Raw genomic sequence first — 21511 nt, 5'->3', positions numbered from 1 at the left:
CTTCCTTTTCCGTTTATCTGCGGGCAGCAGAGGACGTTGTCGCCCTCTACTGCCCACTCTCCCCTCTCCGACGATGCAGTCCCATGCGTGGTCCAGCGTGTAAACTCCGTCGTCCCTGTTCAAACTATGCAATAAAACATACATAGAAGAAACCGGACGCCAACTCAACACACAAACAATAGAACACAGAAAGGAGTGCGAGAAAGAGGCAAATCGAAAACACACAAGAGCAGCAAAAGAAGAAGCAGAAAGTACAATAAAAAAGTCAGCCGTAACAGATCATTGCTTAAGAGAAAACCATATAATGGACTGGGACAACACACGGATCATAACCACTGAACAACAAAAATACAAACGATGGATCAAGGAAGCAATCGAGATAAGGAGACGTGGATGTGGGACCATGAACAGGGACAATGGAGTTTACACGCTGGACCACGCATGGGACTGCATCGTCGGAGAGGGGAGAGCGGGCAGTAGAGGGCGACAACGTCCTCTGCTGCCCGCAGATAAACGGAGAAGGAAGTGATGCGCCACCATCAGTGTCAGCCTGAAGAAGCCGGCAGCTGTCGGCAAAACGTAGCGTCAAAAACAGGTAACAAAACCATTTCTGTGTTTTAAAACAGAACGGCAACATGGAATTAGTTCACCTCCCTGGTGAGGGGCTTCGGACATTGTGGAGGGACTATGTTTCTTATCTAGCATGGGAACACCCTCATAGCTCAGTTCCACTGTGGGGTTTGGGATGTAGTGGGGAGGGCCACTGTTTTTTCTGTCCCAATTTTAAAACTAGTCTACGTAGCTGACCCGGACCGCGCCACTGATGGCACTCTTGTGGCCCCCTTCTATTGTAGGTCCAAATCTTTGTGGAGAGTTAGGGCAGAGCGACAACACAATCCACTGATTGGGGGACAAATATACGTCACAACTTGCAAGGAGAAAAATAAAACCTCTGAGTTCTGTTGTGTGTATTTTCTTTAGTTGTACACTGATGTGAGAAAAGGCCAGCAAGTAGAAGCAAGGTTTGGTAAGTTTCAGAGCTCCAAACATTCCTATCCATCATTGTGAGAATCCAAACTCAGAATAAGCTAGATGGATCGCTGAGGAATACAAGTTTTAAAGAAGTTTCAAAGCAGATTGCAGCAGAAGGATTTGAGCGGACGTCGGAAATGTGTCAGGTTAAGCTGAAGAAATTAAAAGCCCAAAATAGGAAAGTTAAGGACAGAAAAAGCTAGAGTGGAAATAGGAGAAATACATCGAGGTGCTACAATGTGCTGGATGCTATTCATAGCCACAGACCGGCAAACAGAGGCAACGAGGTAGGACTGGAGTCAGCGACCGTACTCTGGAATCACTTGTGGAGCCAGTTGGTAGGCATTTATGTTTTTCTTTAGCTTTTGAGACCAATCATTGCAGCACAAAAATGCTGAATAACTACACAACTTATTTAAGAATTACGCTGGCTAACGACAACCCACCCCGCCCCGGCTCAAACTCTGCAGTGGGTCAGAGGTATTATGATTTCCCCAGAGAAGCCTGCCCAAATGGCTGGGAAAATTAATGTTTGGGCCTTGGCTGCAGATAATAGGAAGAAAATGGATGGATTTTGGAAAATTGTTTCCTAGAATCACAATGGGGTAGGGTTTTAGACTTTTAATAGTCCAAAGACATTTACTGTTGAGGTTTTTTTAGTTTCAGCAAAACCCAAGCTCTACTGGTGGACATAGGCTGATATTGAAATAAACAGAGGAGTTCTACTTAACAAAAAAATTATATATATATATATATATATATATATAGATAGATAGATAGATAGATAGATAGATAGATAGATAGATAGATAGATAGATAGATAGATAGATATAGATATATAGATAGATAGATAGATAGATAGATATAGATATATATATATATATATATATATATATATATATATATATATATATATATATATATATATATATATATATATATATATATATATATATATATATATATCTTGCAATTCTCCCAAAACAAACATCTGTTCCTTGTTCATATTATGCTTTGGTTTCATTCAACATTTCTTAGGTAAGTATGTTTATTAAAGTTTCTCATATCTGAGTGAGCTAATTAATCTATCTCTTCAGAGACAAGGCTGCATCAACAAGCCTGCACTTCCTCTGCAACAATATAAATGTGAGTCTCCATGTCAAACGGATCACACGGTCAAGTCCATCGGACGAGGTAAGCTTTACTCACTTCCTATTTGTCACATTGATTCTCTGCTAATGGATGAACCTCCTCACTCTGTCTGCAGGATGGTTGGAGTGGATGAAAACTACACCCATGTATCAGAGTTCTTCATTGTGGGCTTTCCAAGCCTCCAGCTGGAGTATTTCCAGGTGGCGGCATGGTTCTTCTTCATCTTATACGTGACCACATTGGTGGGAAACATGATTTTGGTGGTGATGTTCGCTTTGGAGCACAACCTGCAGAAGCCCATGTATATCATCATGGTCAGCCTGGCTCTCTCCGACATAGGTCAAATATGTGTCTTTTTATATAAAACACGATTAAACTTTTGTTTGTTTTTTTAAATTAATGTGTGACCTTGTTCCATTCAGGCTTCTCTACTGTAGCTTTACCAAAGCTCATCGCTCGCTACTGGTGGAATGATGGGAGTATTGGTTTTTACACGTGTCACTTCCAAAGACACATGATCCATTATTTTGGCAGCTTGAACTCCCTGATTTTGCTGACTATGGCTGTGGACCGATACCTGGCAATCTGTTTTCCTCTCAGGTTGGAAAACATCAGCTGTAAGAATTTTCTATCTAGAAGGACAGAAATCACACCACTCTGTCCCTTTTGTCCCCTCCCACTCTTCTCTATGCAGATACCCCATGATGATGACAATCCAGACCATAACAGTACTGACTGTCTTATGCTGGGCTGTGGCTCACATCTTCCCTGGGATCACCTCCATCAGCCTCTCTCAAATGCCATTCTGTGGGTCTAATCAAATCATCAATGCTTTCTGTGACAGCTCGTCGTTAGTCAGTCTAGCATGTGGGGAAACAAGAGATCTGTACAACACTACCTTTAGTGCAGCTATGGTTGTTCTTTATGTTCCTTTAGGCTTCATTGTCTTCTCTTACATCTTCATTGTCATTTCAGTTTCACGCATGGTCAATGGGCAGGTGGGTTTTATCTCATTTTATGCTCGATAATAAAGTTCCTAAATCATTTTCTACAAATATGTGGCTGGAGGGTTAATGACTTAGTAGAGGACATTTTAGGATATTGTTTAAGCATGCATTTAGCTGAAAGTGACTTTTACATAATTTACTTCATTCAATTTATTTTTTGGTGTGGACATTAATTGTCAATACAGGAAGCTTTGTGATTTATATAATAGCATTTATGTCCCATGTTCATCAAAGTTTGATCATTTTGATTGAATTTTAATAAACCTTTAACCCTAATGTGCTGTTCTCCACAGGGCAGAAAGAAGACCTTTTCTACCTGCGCCACTCAAGGTTTCATCATCGCTATCTACTATGTTCCTCGTTTCTTTGTCTACTCTGCACCGTACTTCCCTAACTTGAAAATGACCCCTGACAACCGAATAGCTATGACTCTTTTCTATAGTCTCTTCCCTCCACTGATAAACCCGTTTGTCTACTGTCTGAGAACAAAGGAGATCAAGGAAATAGTCAGGCGCTGGATCCAGAGACAGAAGGCCATTAGGCCCAATCCAGGACAAACTGTTGCTGTCCGTAAATTACACTCATAAGATTTAATGTAATAAATTGTAGTGATGCACCAATATGACATTTTTGGGTGGATACCGATATCCGAAATTAAGATCACTGTTATGGCCAATAACCGATATTTGCTGATATCGATATACTGACATTAAAGCTTTTAAAATCAGCAATTTTGTATAAAATGAAAATTATTAATGCCTAATTTACATTATTATGTACACACACCACACACATTTACGTTTCTCAGATGATTACATTCACTGTTCACATGACTAAACAATTACACATCACCCCCTCACCCTCTGAAACAGGCAAACAAATGGAAACAAGATAGAAAAAATATTGGTTGTTAATATCGGCCCGGTTTTATCGAACCGACACTGATATGTTAAAAAATCACTAACATTGGCCGATACCGATATTGATGCCGATATATTGTCCATCCCTAATAAATTGTTATATAAATTATTTTTGGTGCCAATGAGCTTCAAAATCTACAAAAACGCTTCTTTATTTAAATTGTAGAATCTCTATGCCCCCTGATCTTTTACCAGTCCTGTCAAGATAAGTAAACTTAGTTTACCAAGATCATGAAGGAGCATTTCATTCAATAATTTTGATTTTATAAAGCAACCACCTAATGTATTTTTGTAGTAAATAAATGGTTTATTGTAGCTATTTGAATAAACTGTCTCATTGAAACAAGGCCAAAAGAACACCTCCATAGGACAAAAGGTTTGCATGTGCTTTAAATGTTTTAAAATGCCACCTAAAATGTTTATAATTAGGATGAAATAAATGTTTCCATAATACATTTATTGTGCTTAATGCACCTAGATAAGGTGTGTCCAAATTGCAGCCCAGGGGCCATATATGGCCCTCGGAGTGATTTTGCGTGGCCCTCACTAGCGTTTTTAGAATTGTGTAATCAAGTCTCTCCAGGAGGGTGTCGATATAAATTCATATATTTTAAAAATTTATGTTCAAATTTTTTGTAATATATCTATTTTATGCCTTATTTGAGCAGAACAAATGAAATATTTAAATTAATGTTTGCATTCTTAAAAATGTTTTATTTTTGTGGCCCGTGAGGAGTTTTAACTTCATTATTTTGGCCCTCGTCTTTAAAAGTTTGGACATCCCTGACCAAGATCAATGTTATTTGTAAATTAAAAAAATATATTATTTTCTTTATCAGTATTTGTGTCTTCTTGCAGGTTGCTAATAAAAAGAATTCACATTTTACAGATTCATCAACTGCTTGTATTTCAATCAACTTCATTAAGGGTCAACACAAAAGCCTCGACCCGTTTGTCTTCTATTAATGTAAAAAATATATAAATGCTCACTATTTCATAAAAGTGAACCAAGGTACCTATTTTGCCTTATTTCTAAAAGGTTTAAGTGTATTTTAATAACTTATATTTCAACTAAACCTTCATTTTGCCTTTATTTACTACAATCCAGTCCAGCTGTTGTTCAAAAATACTTTAAACAACCAGAGTAGGACCAAAGTGTATTACAGTAACAATGAATAAAATATCAACATTTGGACATCATGAAATAAATATAGGAAACATTGAATTTTAATTGGTTGAGGGACATCCGTGTCCTAATGTCATCAAGACAATTAAGAAATGGCAGGACATAGTGTGAGTCTTTCCTTTGAAGAGGGATGAAGCATAAAAGTGGAATCGAATATTATATTTTCTAAAGCCTGACCAAGTCGGAGCAAAAGGAACAAAATCAGGATAGGGCCTAAAACTGATCCCTGTGAAACCCCTCATGAGAGGGTACTGGAGGAGGGCACATCTATATGTGCACCTGGTACCAGGATAATGCAGATCGCAGCTCGATGAACGAATTTTTTGTTGTCTCATCTAATCTGTGGCCTCCAGCAGAGCGTACGGGAGAGGTGTGGTGTTGACTCACAGTGGGCCATGTTCCATGCTTCAATTGTTGAGAGGTCTGACTGGAGCTGTGGGTGCAGGATGACTGGTGCCTGTTGTAGCAGCAACCCTCAAACCTGCTGGTAGACAATGGCATTGAGGAATGTCATCAAGCTGAAGAAGTAGTCACATCTTTCTAGATTGAGACTCCAGAGTAAGTAAGTAAGTAAAAGTTTATATATAAAGCGCCTTTCGCAGATATGAATCACAAAGCGCTGTACAACATGAGTAAAATCAGGGCAAATACCTCAAACCGATAAAAACAGATAATAAAAAACAATAGCAGTGACAAAATAGTAAAATCAGGAGTAAAAACAAAGTCAAGGTATGAACAAAGACAAAGCCATCTTTCAGAATATTTAGCGGGGGAACGCCTGGATGAAAATGTGAGTTTTAAAATGTTTTTTGAAGACTGCTACAGTTTTGGAGAGATGGAGTTTTGAAGGCAGACTGTTCCAAAGTCTGGGGGCAATAGTCTGAAAGGCCCTGTCCCCTTTGGTTTTTAGTCTGGTTCAAGGAACAGCCAGGAGGTTTTGAGATGTGGATCGAAGGTTCCATGAAGTGGTGTGTGGGGATAAAATGTCAGATAGATAGCTTGGAGCCTGGTTGTTAAGAGCTCTATAGGTCAGCACCAGTACTTTAAATTGAATTCTAAATTCTACCGGGAGCCAGTGGAGGGGCTGTAAAACTAAAGTGATGTGAGTGTGTCTGCTGGATTTCGTTAGGAGTCTGGCTGCTGCATTTTGGATGGCTTGAAGGCATAAGAGATAGGTTTTGCTGAGACCAGTAAAAAGAGCATAACAATAGTGTAAGCGTGATGAGACAAAGACATGGATGATTATTTCCAGATCTGCAGTTGAAACCAGTTTACGAACTTTTGAAATGATTCTCAGGTGAAAGAAACAAGAGAGGGAGATGGTTTTGATGTGTGAGTCTAAACTTAAAACTGGATAAAAAATAACTCCCATGTTTCTAATGTTGGACTTGGCTTTTGGGCAAAAGGAGGCAATCTCCTGCTAGATTTTGGGCTGAAGTTCCGGGGGTGCTGAGATCAGGGTCCCTGTCTTGTTGGTGTTGAGAACAAGAAAGTTGCTGGACAGCCAGTTACTGATCTGGGGCAGGCAGAGTACAAGGGTGGCCAGCCTGTTCATCTGGTGTGGCATGAAGGACATATAGAGCTGATTATCGTCAGTGTAGATCTGGTAGGAGATGTCAGGGAAAGACTGAATGATGCCAGCTAGAGGAAGAATATAGAACGCGAATAGTAGAGGCCCAAGAACTGAACCTTGAGGGACCCCGCAGGTTAGAGAGGCGGTGTCTGATGAAAAGGTTTCGGACTTCACTGCGAATGTTCTGTTGGTGAGATAAGAGGAGAGCCAGTCTAGAGCAGAACCTGAGATCCCAGCCAGAGCATTTAACCTGTTCAGTAGAACATTGTGGTCTACGGTTGAGTGTTGAGTGGGTCACCAGAAGATATTTTACCCCCGGGTTTGTTTATGGAAGTTTTTCAAACAGTTGCACCACTGATTTTGCACATAATCAACAACAGTTTGGCTTCTTGTGTTGTACCGACAGATAAAAAACAAACAGTTATTCACCAACTTTTAAAAAACCTGGGACGGATGCTTCATTACGAGTGAATTATAGGCCAATCTCCAAACTCCCCTTTTTGGGTAAGATGCTTGAAAAATGTGTCTACTCAACTAATGGACTTATTTAAGGACTTTGATATTTTAGAGACCCTCCAATCAGGTTTTAAAATGTTGCATAGTACTGAAACGGCCCTAATCAATGTCTTTAATGATATTCTTCTAGCAACAGACGGTGGCAGTCCAGTGCTGCTGGTCCTATTGGATCTCACAGCAGCTTCGATACCGTAGACCACGGAGTGTTACTCCATCGCCTTAAACATTATGTGGGAATTTCTGGGCAAGCCCTAAATTGGTTCAGATCTTATTTATGTGACAGGATGGTTTGTGTGATGATGGGTGGTTTCTCATCGGGCTTCTCACATCTGCCTTGGGGGATACCGCAGGGTTCAATACTGGGAACCTTGCTGTTTTCTATTTATATTCTCCCATTGGGTGACATTCTACAAAAGTTTGGAATTGGATTCCATCTCTTTGCCGACGACTGCCAATTGTACTTACCTCTAGATGGCGCCGGTGACCACACGATAAAAAATTTTTTTTGGATTGTTTGGCAGAAATTAAGATATGTTTGGCAGAAAACTTCCTGTGTCTCAATGGGGGAAAAAAACAGAGGCACTGTTGTTTGGACCGAGTGGACATTTTGATTTTTCCAATGTAGACTGCGGTGAACTGAACTCCTATCTGGGTGTTTCAGCAGTCAACCTTGGCGTAAAGATGGACATTGCATTCTGCATGGATGCTCATGTGGGTACTGTAGTATCCTCTTCATTTTATCATTTAAGACGTTTGGCTAAAGTAAAGTCATTTTTATCTAGATGTGACCTTGAGACTGTTGTTCATGCTTTTATTACCTCACGACTCGACTATTGCAATTCCGTTTTATTTAGTGTAAGTAAGGGTACTGTAACCCAACTGCAGCTTGTCCAGAATGCTGCAGCTAGATTGTTGGACTGCAAAAGAAAGCATGAACACGTGACGCCAATTTTGGCTGCTCTTCACTGGTTACCTGTTGATATTAGAATTCATTTTAAACTTCTTTTAATGGTGTTTAAGGCACTGAATGGTGTGGCTCCAGCCTATTTGGCAGAGTTGCTGCAGCCATGTACTCCGGCCCGGTCACTCCGCTCTGAGAACCAGCTCCTGCTTGTGGCTCCTAAGTCTAGGTTAAAGTTAAGAGGGGACAGGGCATTCTCTGTTGCGGGTCTGAAACTGTGGAATGCACTGCCCCTAACTATTAGGGACTCTCCATCAGTAGCAGTTTTTAAAATGAGGCTGAAAACCTACTATGATCTGGGTTAGGTTGATTTGAGTTGAGTTGAGTTGAGTTGAGTTGAGTTGAGTGCTGCTTCAGAAAGCCTGATTGGAAGGGGTCAGAGATCTTTGACTTAGAAAACCAGGATCTGAGTTGAGTTTCAACAACCTTCTCAAGTACTTTACTGATGAAAGGTAGCATAGAAATGGGCCTAAAGTTACTCGTGGAGCTGGCGTCAAGGTTGGGTTTCTTTATGAGAGGAGTCCCCACTGCATTTTTAAAGTAAGATGGAACACAGCCTTGACTCAGTGAGCTGTTGATTTTAGTCAACAGAGATGGACTGATAGAGGCAAGGAATCCCACTAAGACAGAGGGTGGTAACACATCTGATGAGCATGATGAGAGCTTCATCTGACTGATTATTGAGGTTAAGTCATTTAGTGAGATTGGGGAGAAGGAGGTGAAGGACTCGGAGCACTGAGGGGCCACCTCGCTGATGGGGGAGCTGGTGGAATGCTGGATCTCAGATTCAACACCTTATTTGCAAAAAAGTGGAGAAATATGTTACAATCATCAGCTGAAGATAGCTGAGCCTGCTGAGGAGGAAAAGAAACAATGCTGGAGATGGTACCAAACAAAACCTTAGGATTATTCTTATTTTGGCATATGAGGTTGCTGAAGAAAGAAGACCTGGCATTTTCTACAGCTTTGTTGTATGACTCGAGAAGTTCTTTAAAATATTTGCGATCAACAACCAAACCTGTCCTCTTCCACCGACATTCTGCTTTTCTACAAGAGAGTCTAAGATCAAGAATCTGGTTGTTCAGCCAAGGTGAACTGGAGGCACTGGGACTGCAGCTGGTTTTGTGTGGGGCAACCTGATCTAGAATTTTGAGGCAGTGAACATACCAAGATCACACCGAAATGTATCAAAAGGCAGCAGAAAGGTACCTGTAGCCCAAGTATAATACGGATTGAGCGGTTGCTGAAGCATAAAGAAGAGAAGAGTTTGGTGAGGCCATGGAGAATGACTTCAGTTTTGTTTCGGTGCAATACTGGTCTTCCATTTGGTATCTCAGGAGGGGAAAGAAGTGCAGCATTAATATGATTAATGGTGGCCATGGTGTACTGCTTAACCTCAATTCAGGATGAGGTGGGTCAGTGGGCAGACTTCTTGAAAGACCTACTCAATACTACCAGCACGTCTTGTGTCAATAAAACAGTGTGGGAACTTTGGGCCTGGCTTTCTAGTCTCTACTGCTGAGGTCACCGAGTTGGCTAAAAAGCTTCTTGGTGGCCGGACCCCAGGGGTGAGTGACATTTGCCCAGAGTTCCTTAAGGCTGTGGATACTTTGGGGCTGTGTTGGTTGATTTATTTCTGCAATATTGCGTGGACATCAGGGGCATTTCTGCTGGGTGGGCAGACTGGGGTTGTGGTCCCTGCAGAGTGTTATGCCACTTACACACTAGCATTGGCTCCACTCCACCCCGCCTACTCCAGCCCGGCCATGTCATTCCACACTGCCTTAGGAACGCAGACTTTATTGAGCACATGGGCGGTCTGTCGTCTGTGATGTCATTAGCGCATCTCCGTGCTTGTGGGTGGGGCAAAAGAGCACAGAGAAGTCCGCTGTGTCTTCATTATTAAACAAAAGTGGCATGAACAGCAGTCTTGTTTTTGGAAACTCTCTTACTCTGCTGTTGCATCCTGCTTTGATTTGTCTGGCAGCACGCAAAAAAAATTCAAGGTGAAAACTAAATGAGAAAACTCCCAACCCGGTCCAGGCGGAGTTGAGCTGATGCTAGTTTGTAAGGGGCATTAATGTTACCTTCTTTCCAACATGATTAATTCTTACATGTTGTACCTTTAAATGCATTGTGTCAAATTTCTAATCATTAAATGCTCATAAGGGGGCAGATATCATGAGACATTCAGGACATGAACTGCAGTCAGTGTGAATGGCAATCCGTCCAAAATCTCTTCAGAAACCGAACCACCTCCATACCACATTCGATAAAGTTTATGTAGGGTTTCTGGAGAGAGAAGTCTGACTGATTGTCGAACCTCAGATTCAGCAGAAGCAATACAGATTCGCAAAGTATGGGGTACCAAGCCTCTTGATAAGGGCTGTTAGGTCCCTGTATGAATGTTGTTCAAGTTAGACTCCAGCAAATGATTCCCTTCATCACAGATTCTGTTATAATCTGTTAATAAGGAAAGGAAAAATGCAGAGCTGATGGAGAAAGTTGAGCGGCTTGAAATGGATAGCCGTAAAAACAGTCTCCGTGTTTTTGGATAACCAGATGAGGTGGAAAAAGGCAAGCCAACAGCTTATATGAATGAACTATTTAAAGATTTATTTCAAGGAAAGCTGGAGTCTGAGCCTGAAGTGGAATGGGCGCACCGGATTGGGCAAGAGACGAAAGCGGGTGGAAGAGGAGTGGTTGTGCACCTGCAAAAGTTGTCAACGAAGGAGAAGATTATAGAAGTGAGGAAAAAGGAACGTGCCTTACAAGTACAAGGAATGAAGTTAAAGATTTTTCCGGATCTGACAAAGGACATGGCAAAGAAACGGGCCGGTTTCTGGGAGATCAGAGCTAAACTGAAGAGCGCAGGAGTGAGACACGGTATGGTCTTTCCAGCTACACTGATCCTAACTTTTAAAGGAGATACAAAAAAAGTTTCAGGAATGAAGTGAGGCTGAGATGTACTGTAAAACTGTGATTGAGCCTGACTTAAGAAGTAATGACAATTGATATCATTGAAATAATAGCTAAAAGGCGTGAAGATGACGTTTCAAGAATTGGACTGAGAGCACTATTGTAGATCTCGCTATGGTTAACTATTATTTGAACCCACATAATGATTTATTTTTGAAAGACTTAGTCATGAGCTGGCAGAATGAAGCAGAAATTTGTTTTGATTACAATGTTAAAGATTTTTGTGACTGTCTGTGTGTGTGTGAATGTGGTTGGTGTTGGGATAAAGGCTATAATGGAAGCTCAGTGTGAAATCATAAATAGAAGAAATTCAAAATGAATCTTCAATGGCTGATAAAAATTTTGTAGCAAAAAGGAGGGTTTAAATTAGCTCAGTTGAATGTGTGTAGTTTAAGGAATAAAATAGATGATATTCAAGATATTGTAGAAAAGTATACTGTAACTTACAGGTAATGGCAATAACAGAAACACATTTGGATTTGACAATAAATAGTTCTTTATTAAACATAAATGGGTACAGTCTTTTTAGATTGGATAGAATTTTACATGGTGGTGGTGTCACTTGTTATATTCAAAATCATATTCCTGTTAAGGTAAGAACAGAGTTCACAATTACAGGTGTGGAAGCACTCTGGTTACAGTTACAATTTCCTCATTTGAAATCTGTTTTAGTTGGATGTTGCTACAGACCACCGGATGGTGCTGTAATGTGTCTCGATCAAATAGGTGAAATGTTAGAAATAGTTTGTGACACAGGAAATGAAATTTACCTATTAGGGGACTTAAGAATAGTGTGGCGGCCCTGCCACTGATAGACTGGCAAGGCCGCATTCCACTCTGGGGGGACGGTAAATTGGGGTTGTTTATTCAGTCTGTGGTGTTCTGAGGGTTATTTTGTTCGGGGTTATGGTAGTGTTGTTTGTTTTAGTTTGGAGTTCACGGTGTGTTGTTCTTATCCGGTGCCTGTTGGCACCGTGAGTTAAACGTATATGTGGGGGGATGAAAAGGGGAGCCATCCGGCTATTAAAAGTGTTCTATGTCTGCCACCTGTCGACTCTTCTTTGCTGCTTTACACACACCCCACTAGAGGGCGGCGCAGACCGCTACATTGGTGTCAGAAGTGGGATTAGCGCTGTCAAAAGATGCAGCAACTCGTCTAGGAGATCAAGTAACTTGACAGAGAGAACAGCAAGCTGGAAGAACAACTACAGCTGGGCACTAGCGGAAGCGCCCACAATCGGCACTGAGAGACGGCGGCAATCGAACACCGGTAAAACTCCCAAGATTCAGCGGCGCCACACCCCTTGCACCCTTCCTCGCTCAAGTAGAGCTGGCGGCTTTACTTGAAGGATGGAGCCAACAGGAGACAGCGGTTCAGGTGGCACTGGCTTTGAAAGGAGGAGCACTTCAGGTCCTGGTGGACCTAGCATCGGAAGAGCGACGTGATTGGCAAGCTATCATGGCTGCACTGAACAGACGCTTTGGGAAGTAAGCCTCAGGAGAGTAAAGCCGAGAACAACTGAGCAGCAGACGACGCGGACACGGAGAAAGCTTGGGCTATCCTGATTTCCCGGCTGCTGCCAGAGAGGAGTTAGGCCTGCATGCATTCCTACGAGGGCTAACACCGGAACCATTACGTCAACACGTCAGATTGACCTTCCCCATCACCTTGGCTGAAGAGCTTAGGAGAGCTGAACAAGTGGAGGAGGTGATACCTGTTGGACAGTGTGGGCAATCGCCGCTGGCGAGAACGGCTGAACAAGAGGAGGCACTGGAGGAGAGGAGAGAAGTCAACCAGGCCTGGCTGGAGCAGACCCCGAGACAGAGACCAGCCACCGGCCTCTGCTACCGCTGTGGGAAACCGGGACATCTAGCCAGAGACTGCCCAGCCCCAAGTCCTCGGCCCAGGTTCGGACCTGCAGAGGCCGCAAGCTGCGGGAAACACCAGTAGGGTGGGACAGTAAGGGGACTCCCACCTCGCGCAACGTCACCCCTTGGAGTTAACCTGCCATCCATCGGCCGCTGCGGGCCGGTTCATTGTCTAAAATTGGACTGTGTTGTCAGAGGACAACGATGCCGAGCCTTGGTGGATATGGGGTCCACCATCTGTCTGGTCCGGAAGGGATTCCTGCCAGAGACTGAGGGTTTCCTCCCGGTAGGCTGGAGTCCCACCAAAACCGCATTGCTGACCGTGACTGGAGGAAAAAAACACAATGACGGGAAAGGGACTGTTATCGTTGGTGTTCGGAACTCATTGAGCTGAGCAGGAGTTCTGGATCGCTGCCATTCGAGATGATTGCATCATCGGGCTGGATTTATTAACGCGCTGGGGCGCATGTGTTGATGTCCAAGGAACTGCTTTGTGCCTAGATACAGAGAGGATTCCTCTCCAGGCTTTCGCAGTCGTTCGACGACGACTGCGAAAGCCTTGAGGTTGGACAGAAGCCAGTCCCTGCTACTATGGCCCCGTCACCTGAGGCCATGCTTGCTATGGAGGCGTTGGAACAACGTAGAGAGGAACACCTCAGCTCGGAGCAACGAGAGCAGTTGGGCCAATTACTGCGAGAGTTTGGAGACATCTTTGCTGCTCGAGAAGAGGATTGCACCCGGACTAGCTTGGTCCAACACTGCATAGACACAGGAGACGCTGCTCCTGTATGGCTCCGCCCTCATCGCCTGCCATTAGCCAAACGCTGAGCAGCAGAAGAATTAATCAGAGACATGGCAGCTAACGGGGTTATTGAGCCATCAGAAAGCCCCTGGGCTGCGCCCGTTGTCATGGTGAAGAAAAAGGGGGGTGGATGGCGACCCTGTGTGGATTACCGGAGGCTTAATGCTTTGACGCACAAAGACTCATACCCCCTGCCCCACATTGACGACGCATTAGATCATGTAGCTGGATCGTGCTGGTTCAGCTCCTTTGATCTACGCAGTGGATATTGGCAGGTGGAGCTGGCGCAGGAGGTTAAACCCAAAACGGTGTTCACGATTGGACAGGGACTGTGGCAGTTTCAAGTGATGCCGTTTGGGTTAGGCAACGCCCCGGCTACTTTTGAAAGACTGATGGAACAAGTTCTGCAGAAGATTCCTCGCAACCGCCGTGTGGTTTATATGGATGATTTGCTCATGCATGCTAAAGACTTTGAGCACGCTATTCGCAACCTGTGGGAGGTTTTTGTCGCCATTCGCCAGGCTGGGCTGCAGTTAAATCCTGCCAAGTGCACACTGCTCACTCGCCAGACCCATTTTCTCGGCCATGTCATCAGCGAGCAGGGAGTAACAACAGACCCTGCTAAGGTTGTTGCTGTGAAGGAATGGCCTGTGCCAAGAAGCATCTCGGAGCTGCAGAGCTTCCTGGGTTTGGCCTCCTACTACTGCCTCTTTGTGAAAGGATTTTCTACTGTGGCTAGCCCTCTGCATCGGTTAGTCGAGAAGGGCAGGTGGTTCGAATGGAGTGAGGAGTGCACTGCAGCTTTCCACCAGCTCCAGACGGCATTGGTTGACGTGCTGGTTCTGCCGTATCCAGACCCCACCCAATCTTTTGTTTTGGATACAGATGCTAGCAACGTGGGAGTGGGAGCCGTGCTCTCCCAAACAGGTGAAGATGGAGAAAGGGTTGTGTCTTATTACAGCCGCAGTCTCAGTCGAAGCGAGAGGAACTACTGCGTCACCAGGCGGGAGCTGCTAGCGGTGGTTTTGGCTGTGAGACGCTTCCGGCCGTACCTGCTGGGTACCAAGTTCAAGCTTCGGACTGATCATGCTAGCCTCACCTGGCTATTGAACTTTAAACAGCCGGAGGGACAGGTGGCTAGGTGGCTGGAGATTCTGCAGGAGTATGACTTTGAGATCCTGCACTGCACCAGTCGCCAGCATGCTAACGCTGACGCGCTGTCCCTGGCGCCCATGTTTAGTGACTGAGTGTCATTACTGTCTCCGCCAGGAAGAGCGAGAACCAGAACCTGTTCCAGCAGCAGCGAGAAAGCAGCACCAGGAACCGTCAGCTGCAGCGGCAGAAGCTACCGAGGAACAAGAGAGGGAGTTGTTCTTCATGGAAAACTAAAAGATCAGCAGGAGTCTGATCCTACTCTGGCGGAGGTGAGGATCTGGGTTCGGGACACCCAGAGACCAGAGTGGCCTGCCGTATTCTCGCGTGGGGCTGAATTAAAGAACCTGCACTCATAGTTCGGCAGCTTGGAGCTGCATGGAGATGTGCTGTATCGGTGCTGGCAGGCACCGGGAGGAGGGATGGACCGCTTGCAGTGGCTGGTGCCATGAAACCTTTGAGCAAAAGTCCTCTACTGGGTTCAAGGGGCAGCGGGGATGGGACACTTTGGCAACAGCGAAACGGTGCGACGGCTCCGGCGGAGGTTCTACTGGCCGGGCTGCCGTCAGGATGCGGAACACCACGTTCACTGCTGCGACATCTGCACCAGCCAAAAAGGGCCTACTCAGCGCTCCCGGGGGCCGCTACAACAGTACCTGGTTGGAGCACCGATGGAACGGGTCGGGGTGGACATCCTCGGGCCCTTTCCCACTACAGAGGCTGGAAATCGCTACATTTTGGTAGCCATAGACTACTTCACCAAGTGGCCAGAAGCGTACGTAATGCCGGATCAAAGTGCTGCATCTACAGCTCAACGGTTGGTGGACGAGATGTTCTCTCGTTTTGGAGTACCTGAGGAGCTGCACAGCTATCAGGGGAGAAACTTTGAGAGCCAGCTGTTCGGTGAGGTGTGCCGGCGGTTGGGGGTGGCAAAGACTAGAACCAATCCGTTGCATCCCCAGAGTGATGGGCTGGTGGAACGGTTTAACCGCACTCTGGCGACTCAGCTGGCGATCCTCACCAGTAAACATCAGAGAGACTGGGATTTACATTTGCCGATGGTGTTGTGGGCGTACCGCACTGCGGTGCTAGAGTCCAGCTAGAGCACTCCTGCGGCACTGATGTTCGGTAGGGAGCTCTGGACGCCAGTGGATCTGGTGTTTGGGCCGGCTCCGGAGCCAGAGATTAAGGGAGGCCCGAACTGGATTATGTGCGACGCCTAAATGAGCAGATGGAAGAAGTCCACCAGCTAGCCTGGGCCACCCTGCTAGTGGCTGGAGCTCGCCAGAAGAGGGCGTACGACTCCAGAGCTCATGGACCCTCGTTGGCTTTGGGGGACAAGGTTTGGGTCTCCTGCCCGACCCGGAAGAAGGGCCTGTCCCCCAAACTGATGAGCTACTGGCAAGGACCCGCAGAAATTTTGGACCAGATCTCTGCGGTGGTCTTCCGGGTTCGCCTGCCTGGACGAGGTAGGCGGGTGGTCCTCCACAAGGACCGTTTGGCGCCGTACCGGCCACAGACCGGGGGGAAAGCAGCTGCTGATGGGGCTGTGGATGGACTTGGGGGGGAACTGGTCAGACCAGGGAGGCCAGTGCGTGCTTGGCGCCGGCCAGGCTGGTTCCAGGACTTCAAAATGGGAGACTGAGGGTTGTGGGACACTTAACCCTTTTGGGGGGTGTTATGTGGCGGCCCTGCCACTGATAAGCCGGCAAGGCCGCATTGCACTCTTGCTGGAAAGTAAACTGTTTAGAAGCAAATGCATGACCTTGAGACAGTCTCATGCACTCTAGCGCTGTGTCAGAGGCAACTGTGGAAAGAGATTAAATCCTTGGTGGAAACAGCCCCTTCATCACGTTACATGAAATTGGAAGGGACCTCAGGAAGAATAGCTCAACACTATGGTGGGAGCTAATGAGGTTCTCAATAAATAAATAAAATAAAAATAAAAAATAGACAGGATTTTTAGGTAGAGCCAAGGTGTTGAGAAGATCCATTTTGGTGGCCTTTACAATCGGGTCTCTGCCACTCGCAGATGATGTAGTCATGTTGCTTTCATCGGACAGTAATCTCCAGCTTTCAATGGAGCAGTTCACAGGAAAGAGTAAAGTGCCCTCTCCGGGTCAGGGATGAGGTCCTGCCTGATGTGGAGGAGTATCTTAAGCTCTTTTTTACAAATGAGGAGGAAATGTGGTGAGAGGTTTAATAGGCAGATTGGCGCTGTGTCTGCAGTGATGTAGGTGTTGTACCGGTCTGTCTTGGTGAAAAGATATCTAAGCCAAAAGGTGAAACTCTCAATTTTCCTGTCAATCTACATTCTAACACTCATCTATGGTTATGACCTTTGACTAGGGACACACACACACACACACACACACACACACACACACATATATATATATATATATATATATATATATATATATATATATATATATATATATATATATATATATATATATATATATATATATATATATACATATCTTGCAATTCTCCCAAAACAAACATCTGTTCCTTGTTCATGTTATGCTTTAGTCTCATTCAACATTTCTTAGGTAAGTATGTTTATTAAAGTTTCTCATATCTGAGTGAGCTAATTAATCTATCTCTTCAGAGACAAGGCTGCATCAACAAGCCTGCACTTCCTCTGCAACAATATAAATGTGAGTCTCCATGTCAAACGGATCACACGGTCAAGGCCATTGGATGAGGTAAGCTCTACTCACTTCCTGTTTGTCACATTGAGTCTCTGCTAATGGATGAACCTCCTCACTCTGTCTGCAGGATGGCTGGAGTGGATAAAAACTACACCCATGTATCAGAGTTCTTCATTGTGGGCTTTCCAAGTCTCCAGCTGGAGTATTTCCAGGTGGTGGCATGGTTCTTCTTCATCTTATATGTGACCACAGTGGTGGGAAACATGATTTTGGTGGTGATGTTCGCTTTGGAGCACAACCTGCAGAAGCCCATGTATATCGTCATGGTCAGCCTGGCTCTCTCCGACATAGGTCAAATATGTGTCTTTTTATATAAAGCACGATTAAACTTTTGTTTGTTTTTGAAAACAGCTTAAAAATGTATGCATGACCTTGTTCCATTCAGGCTTCTCTACTGTAGCTTTACCAAAGCTCATCGCTCGCTACTGGTGGAATGATGGGAGTATTGGTTTTTACACGTGTCACTTCCAAAGACACATGATCCATTATTTTGGCAGCTTGAACTCCCTGATTTTGCTGACCATGGCTGTGGACCGATTTCTGGCCATCTGTTTTCCTCTCAGGTTGGAAAATATCAGCTGTAAGAAATTCTTATCTAAGATGACAGAAATCACCTCTCTCTCTCTCTCTCTCTCTCTCTCTCTCTCTCTCTCTCTCTCTCTCTCTCTCTCTCTCTCTCTCTCTCTCTCTCTCTCTCTCTCTCTCTCTCTCTCTCTCTCTCTCTCTCTCTCTCTCTCTCTCTCTCTCTCTCTCTCTCTCTCTCTCTCTCTCTCTCTCTCTCTCTCTCTCTCTTCAGATACCCCATGATGATGACAATCCAGACCATGACGGCCCTTACTGTCTTCTGCTGGGCCGTGTCTCACGTCTTCCCTGGGGTTGGCTCCATCAATTTTGCCCAGATGCCATTCTGTCGGTCCAATCAAATAATCCAGGCCTTCTGTGACACCTCTTCTCTAATGAGTCTAGCATGTGGGGACGTAGACAACCTGTACAACGCCTCCTATGTTGCAGCTATGTTTGTTCTTTATGCTCCTTTAGGCTTTATTGTCTTCTCCTACATCTTCATTGTCATTTCAGTTTCACGCATTGTCAATAGACAGGTGGGTTTCAACTCATTTCACCCTCGATAATACATTTTCTGTTTTATTTCTTTATATATCTGACAGGTCAGCCACTTGATAAAGCACATTTTGTCCCAGTATGTTGCTGAAGTATTCATTTAGATGAAAGCTACTCCCTTATATTATTTTATCGTAACGTTAATGTTATAATCTTTACATGTTTTACATTATATCACGCCTTTTTGCCCCAAATTAATAAAACTTGCAAAAAAGAAACATTCAATTTTTTTTTCTTATCAGTGTGGACATTAAATTGTGAAAACAGGAAGCTTCATGGTTTATATTATAGAATTTAGTTTTTATTTTTGTTTAGTTTCAAGTTTAATCCTTCACTGTTCTCCACAGGGCAGAAAGAAGACCTTTTCTACCTGCGGCACTCAAGGTTTCATCATCTCTATCTACTATGTTCCTCGCTTCTTTGTCTACTCTGCACCGTACTTCCCTAACTTGAAACTGACCCCTGACAAGCGAATAGTCATGACACTTTTCTATAGTCTCTTCCCTCCAGTGATAAACCCGTTTGTCTACTGTCTGAGAACAAAAGAGATCAAGGAAATAATCAGGCGCTGGATCCAGAGACAGAAGGCCGTTAGGCCCAATCCAGCTGAAACTGTTGCTGCCTGTAAATTACACTCATAAGATTGAACATTTATGGTTCAAATGAGTTTCAAAATCTACAAAAACTATTCTTTGTTCATTCTGTTGTGTGTCTAATGTTTTCCCTGAATGAACCTGATGCTGTTTTACTTTGTAATTTGAGGAGAAATGTGTTGTGCATCCCTCCCTCTCTATTTACCATGTCTATAGTTTTAAATTATATTTGCTGTTACTTAGTTCACTGTTTTTGGGTGAAATTATTATGTAGCTATCTTTTTATGCATCTTTACTATCATCATCAACCTAGCCCTGTGTGAAAAGAATTGACTGTAATTAACTAGTTTTGTTTCACTGGTGAGCTGTAAATCTGTAGAATTAACAAATAACCTAAATGGAGCTTGTCTGGTCATATGATCTAGGCTAAAAGATCTGAAAAAGCAACACATCAGGCCAAATTTAAACAGGTTAAAGAACTAAAGAACATTTGCAGGTCTCACTTTGTTGAGATCAGAAGTCAAGATTCCGTGTTAAAGAGACAATGTGTAGTTTTACCATTAATCTATTAAAATATCCATCAAAGGGTTGTTGAAAATGAATATAATTATGTCCAGTTGTTGAAAAATATTGGTGGCTTCATACCATATAACCATGAAACCCAGGTCTAAAGTACACAGGGCGTGGGTCTAGTGTCTTTGGGGACGCCATATTAGACGCCACGGGTGTTACTCAATGTCAAAGCGCCTGGCCTTGCGAGGCGATGTCTTGCGAGGCCAGGCGCCTTGCTTAGAAGGACACTGTCCTTCCTTGGTCAAAGAAAACTGCTAAATGGAACAGACTTGCATCACGTGACCCAGCTTCCATGGTGGTCACATAACGTTAAGTGACACGGGAGATAACGTTATATTTTATGTGTATTAGTTTCAATATAAATATATAATGAGCCTTTTACTTTTCAAATTGTGTATATATTTGTTCAGTGATTAATTTGTAAATCAAACGTTCCCGGAACGCAAATACTGATGTCAAACCAAAGTTCACTTAAGGCAATACAGATGCCAGAACACGCACGGGGGGTTGACAAGTAATTAAATTTGCGCCTACATTTTCTATGTTAACACACAATTCTTTTAACAACGGTAGTTTTTGCATCTTTACTGTTCCCCTGCTTCAGCCCTCTCCCCCTCCCTCTACGCAGCGGCAGCAAACTCACTGCTGCACCTGCAACCTCACGGTTCCTGCTGCTCTAAACATTGAAAGAATAATTTCATTTTCTGTTCTTCACTTCTGATTATTTTCAATGGTGTCTGTTTTGTTGCAGCCACCTGGTACGAAAACTAACTTGTTTTTATTTGACTATTTTTCTGTCCTGTCTCTGTTTTATCTTCCTGCATCTCCTCTCAATCCTAAAGAAAAACTGCTACCTGGCTTCATATATTTCACCTCATGGGTTACCTTTGAACTGCAGTTCAAAAAGATCTACCGACTGCAAATATAGCGGAGTGCGCGCCGCGCGCTGACCGCACCGGTGCGGAGAAATCTCCGGAGGATGAAATAGGTGATGCGCTCTGCACCGCAGCAGCAAAACACATCAGGCACAAATAAATGACAGAAAGCATGAAAGGATATGAGCCGACATAAACGATCGCGTGTTAACTTTGTTTTTGAGGTGGTGACACTTAGATAATATTACTGTGGCCGTGCTCAGGACGCATCTGTCTGGAGCACATTAATGATCAGAGCTCTGCGCCTCTCAGTTCTAAATAATCCCTGGAGAATCCACATAGATAATTTAATATAAGTAGAACCAGATAGTTTTCGGGCTCCCTGGGTGTGTTGAGGGCTTCCAGGAGCTCCCTAGCTCACCCGTAATTCGAATCTTGCGTATAGCACGAGTTGCCGGATCCTAGCAGACAGTTGCCGGAACAGT

At 44.0% G+C, this 21511-nt stretch overlaps 2 protein-coding genes across 2 annotated transcripts; both read left to right on the top strand.

Moving 5' to 3' along the window:
* The first annotated feature begins 2215 nt into the window (after positions 1 to 2215).
* On the top strand, positions 2216 to 3989 carry LOC129152535 (olfactory receptor 1E16-like). The gene is made up of 4 exons (XM_054731128.2): positions 2216 to 2523; positions 2607 to 2784; positions 2879 to 3182; positions 3485 to 3989. Exons 1-4 carry the CDS (start codon positions 2271 to 2273, stop codon positions 3776 to 3778), a joined length of 1029 nt encoding a protein of 342 aa, XP_054587103.2. The 5' UTR covers positions 2216 to 2270; the 3' UTR covers positions 3779 to 3989.
* Positions 3990 to 17855: 13866 nt separating this feature from the next.
* LOC129152368 (olfactory receptor 1E16-like) lies at positions 17856 to 19797 on the top strand. Its single transcript, XM_054730207.2, has 5 exons — positions 17856 to 17860; positions 17934 to 18157; positions 18252 to 18429; positions 18663 to 18966; positions 19333 to 19797. The coding sequence occupies exons 1-5, from the start codon at positions 17856 to 17858 to the stop codon at positions 19624 to 19626; spliced, it is 1005 nt and encodes a 334-aa protein (XP_054586182.2). The 3' UTR covers positions 19627 to 19797.
* Positions 19798 to 21511: the final 1714 nt, after the last annotated feature.

The sequence above is a fragment of the Nothobranchius furzeri genome, chromosome 10 (assembly GCF_043380555.1).
Source record: "Nothobranchius furzeri strain GRZ-AD chromosome 10, NfurGRZ-RIMD1, whole genome shotgun sequence".
NCBI classification, from domain to species: domain Eukaryota; kingdom Metazoa; phylum Chordata; class Actinopteri; order Cyprinodontiformes; family Nothobranchiidae; genus Nothobranchius; species Nothobranchius furzeri.
The sequence above is the reverse complement of the archived record's forward strand: the minus strand, read 5'-3'. Positions and strand labels throughout refer to the sequence as shown.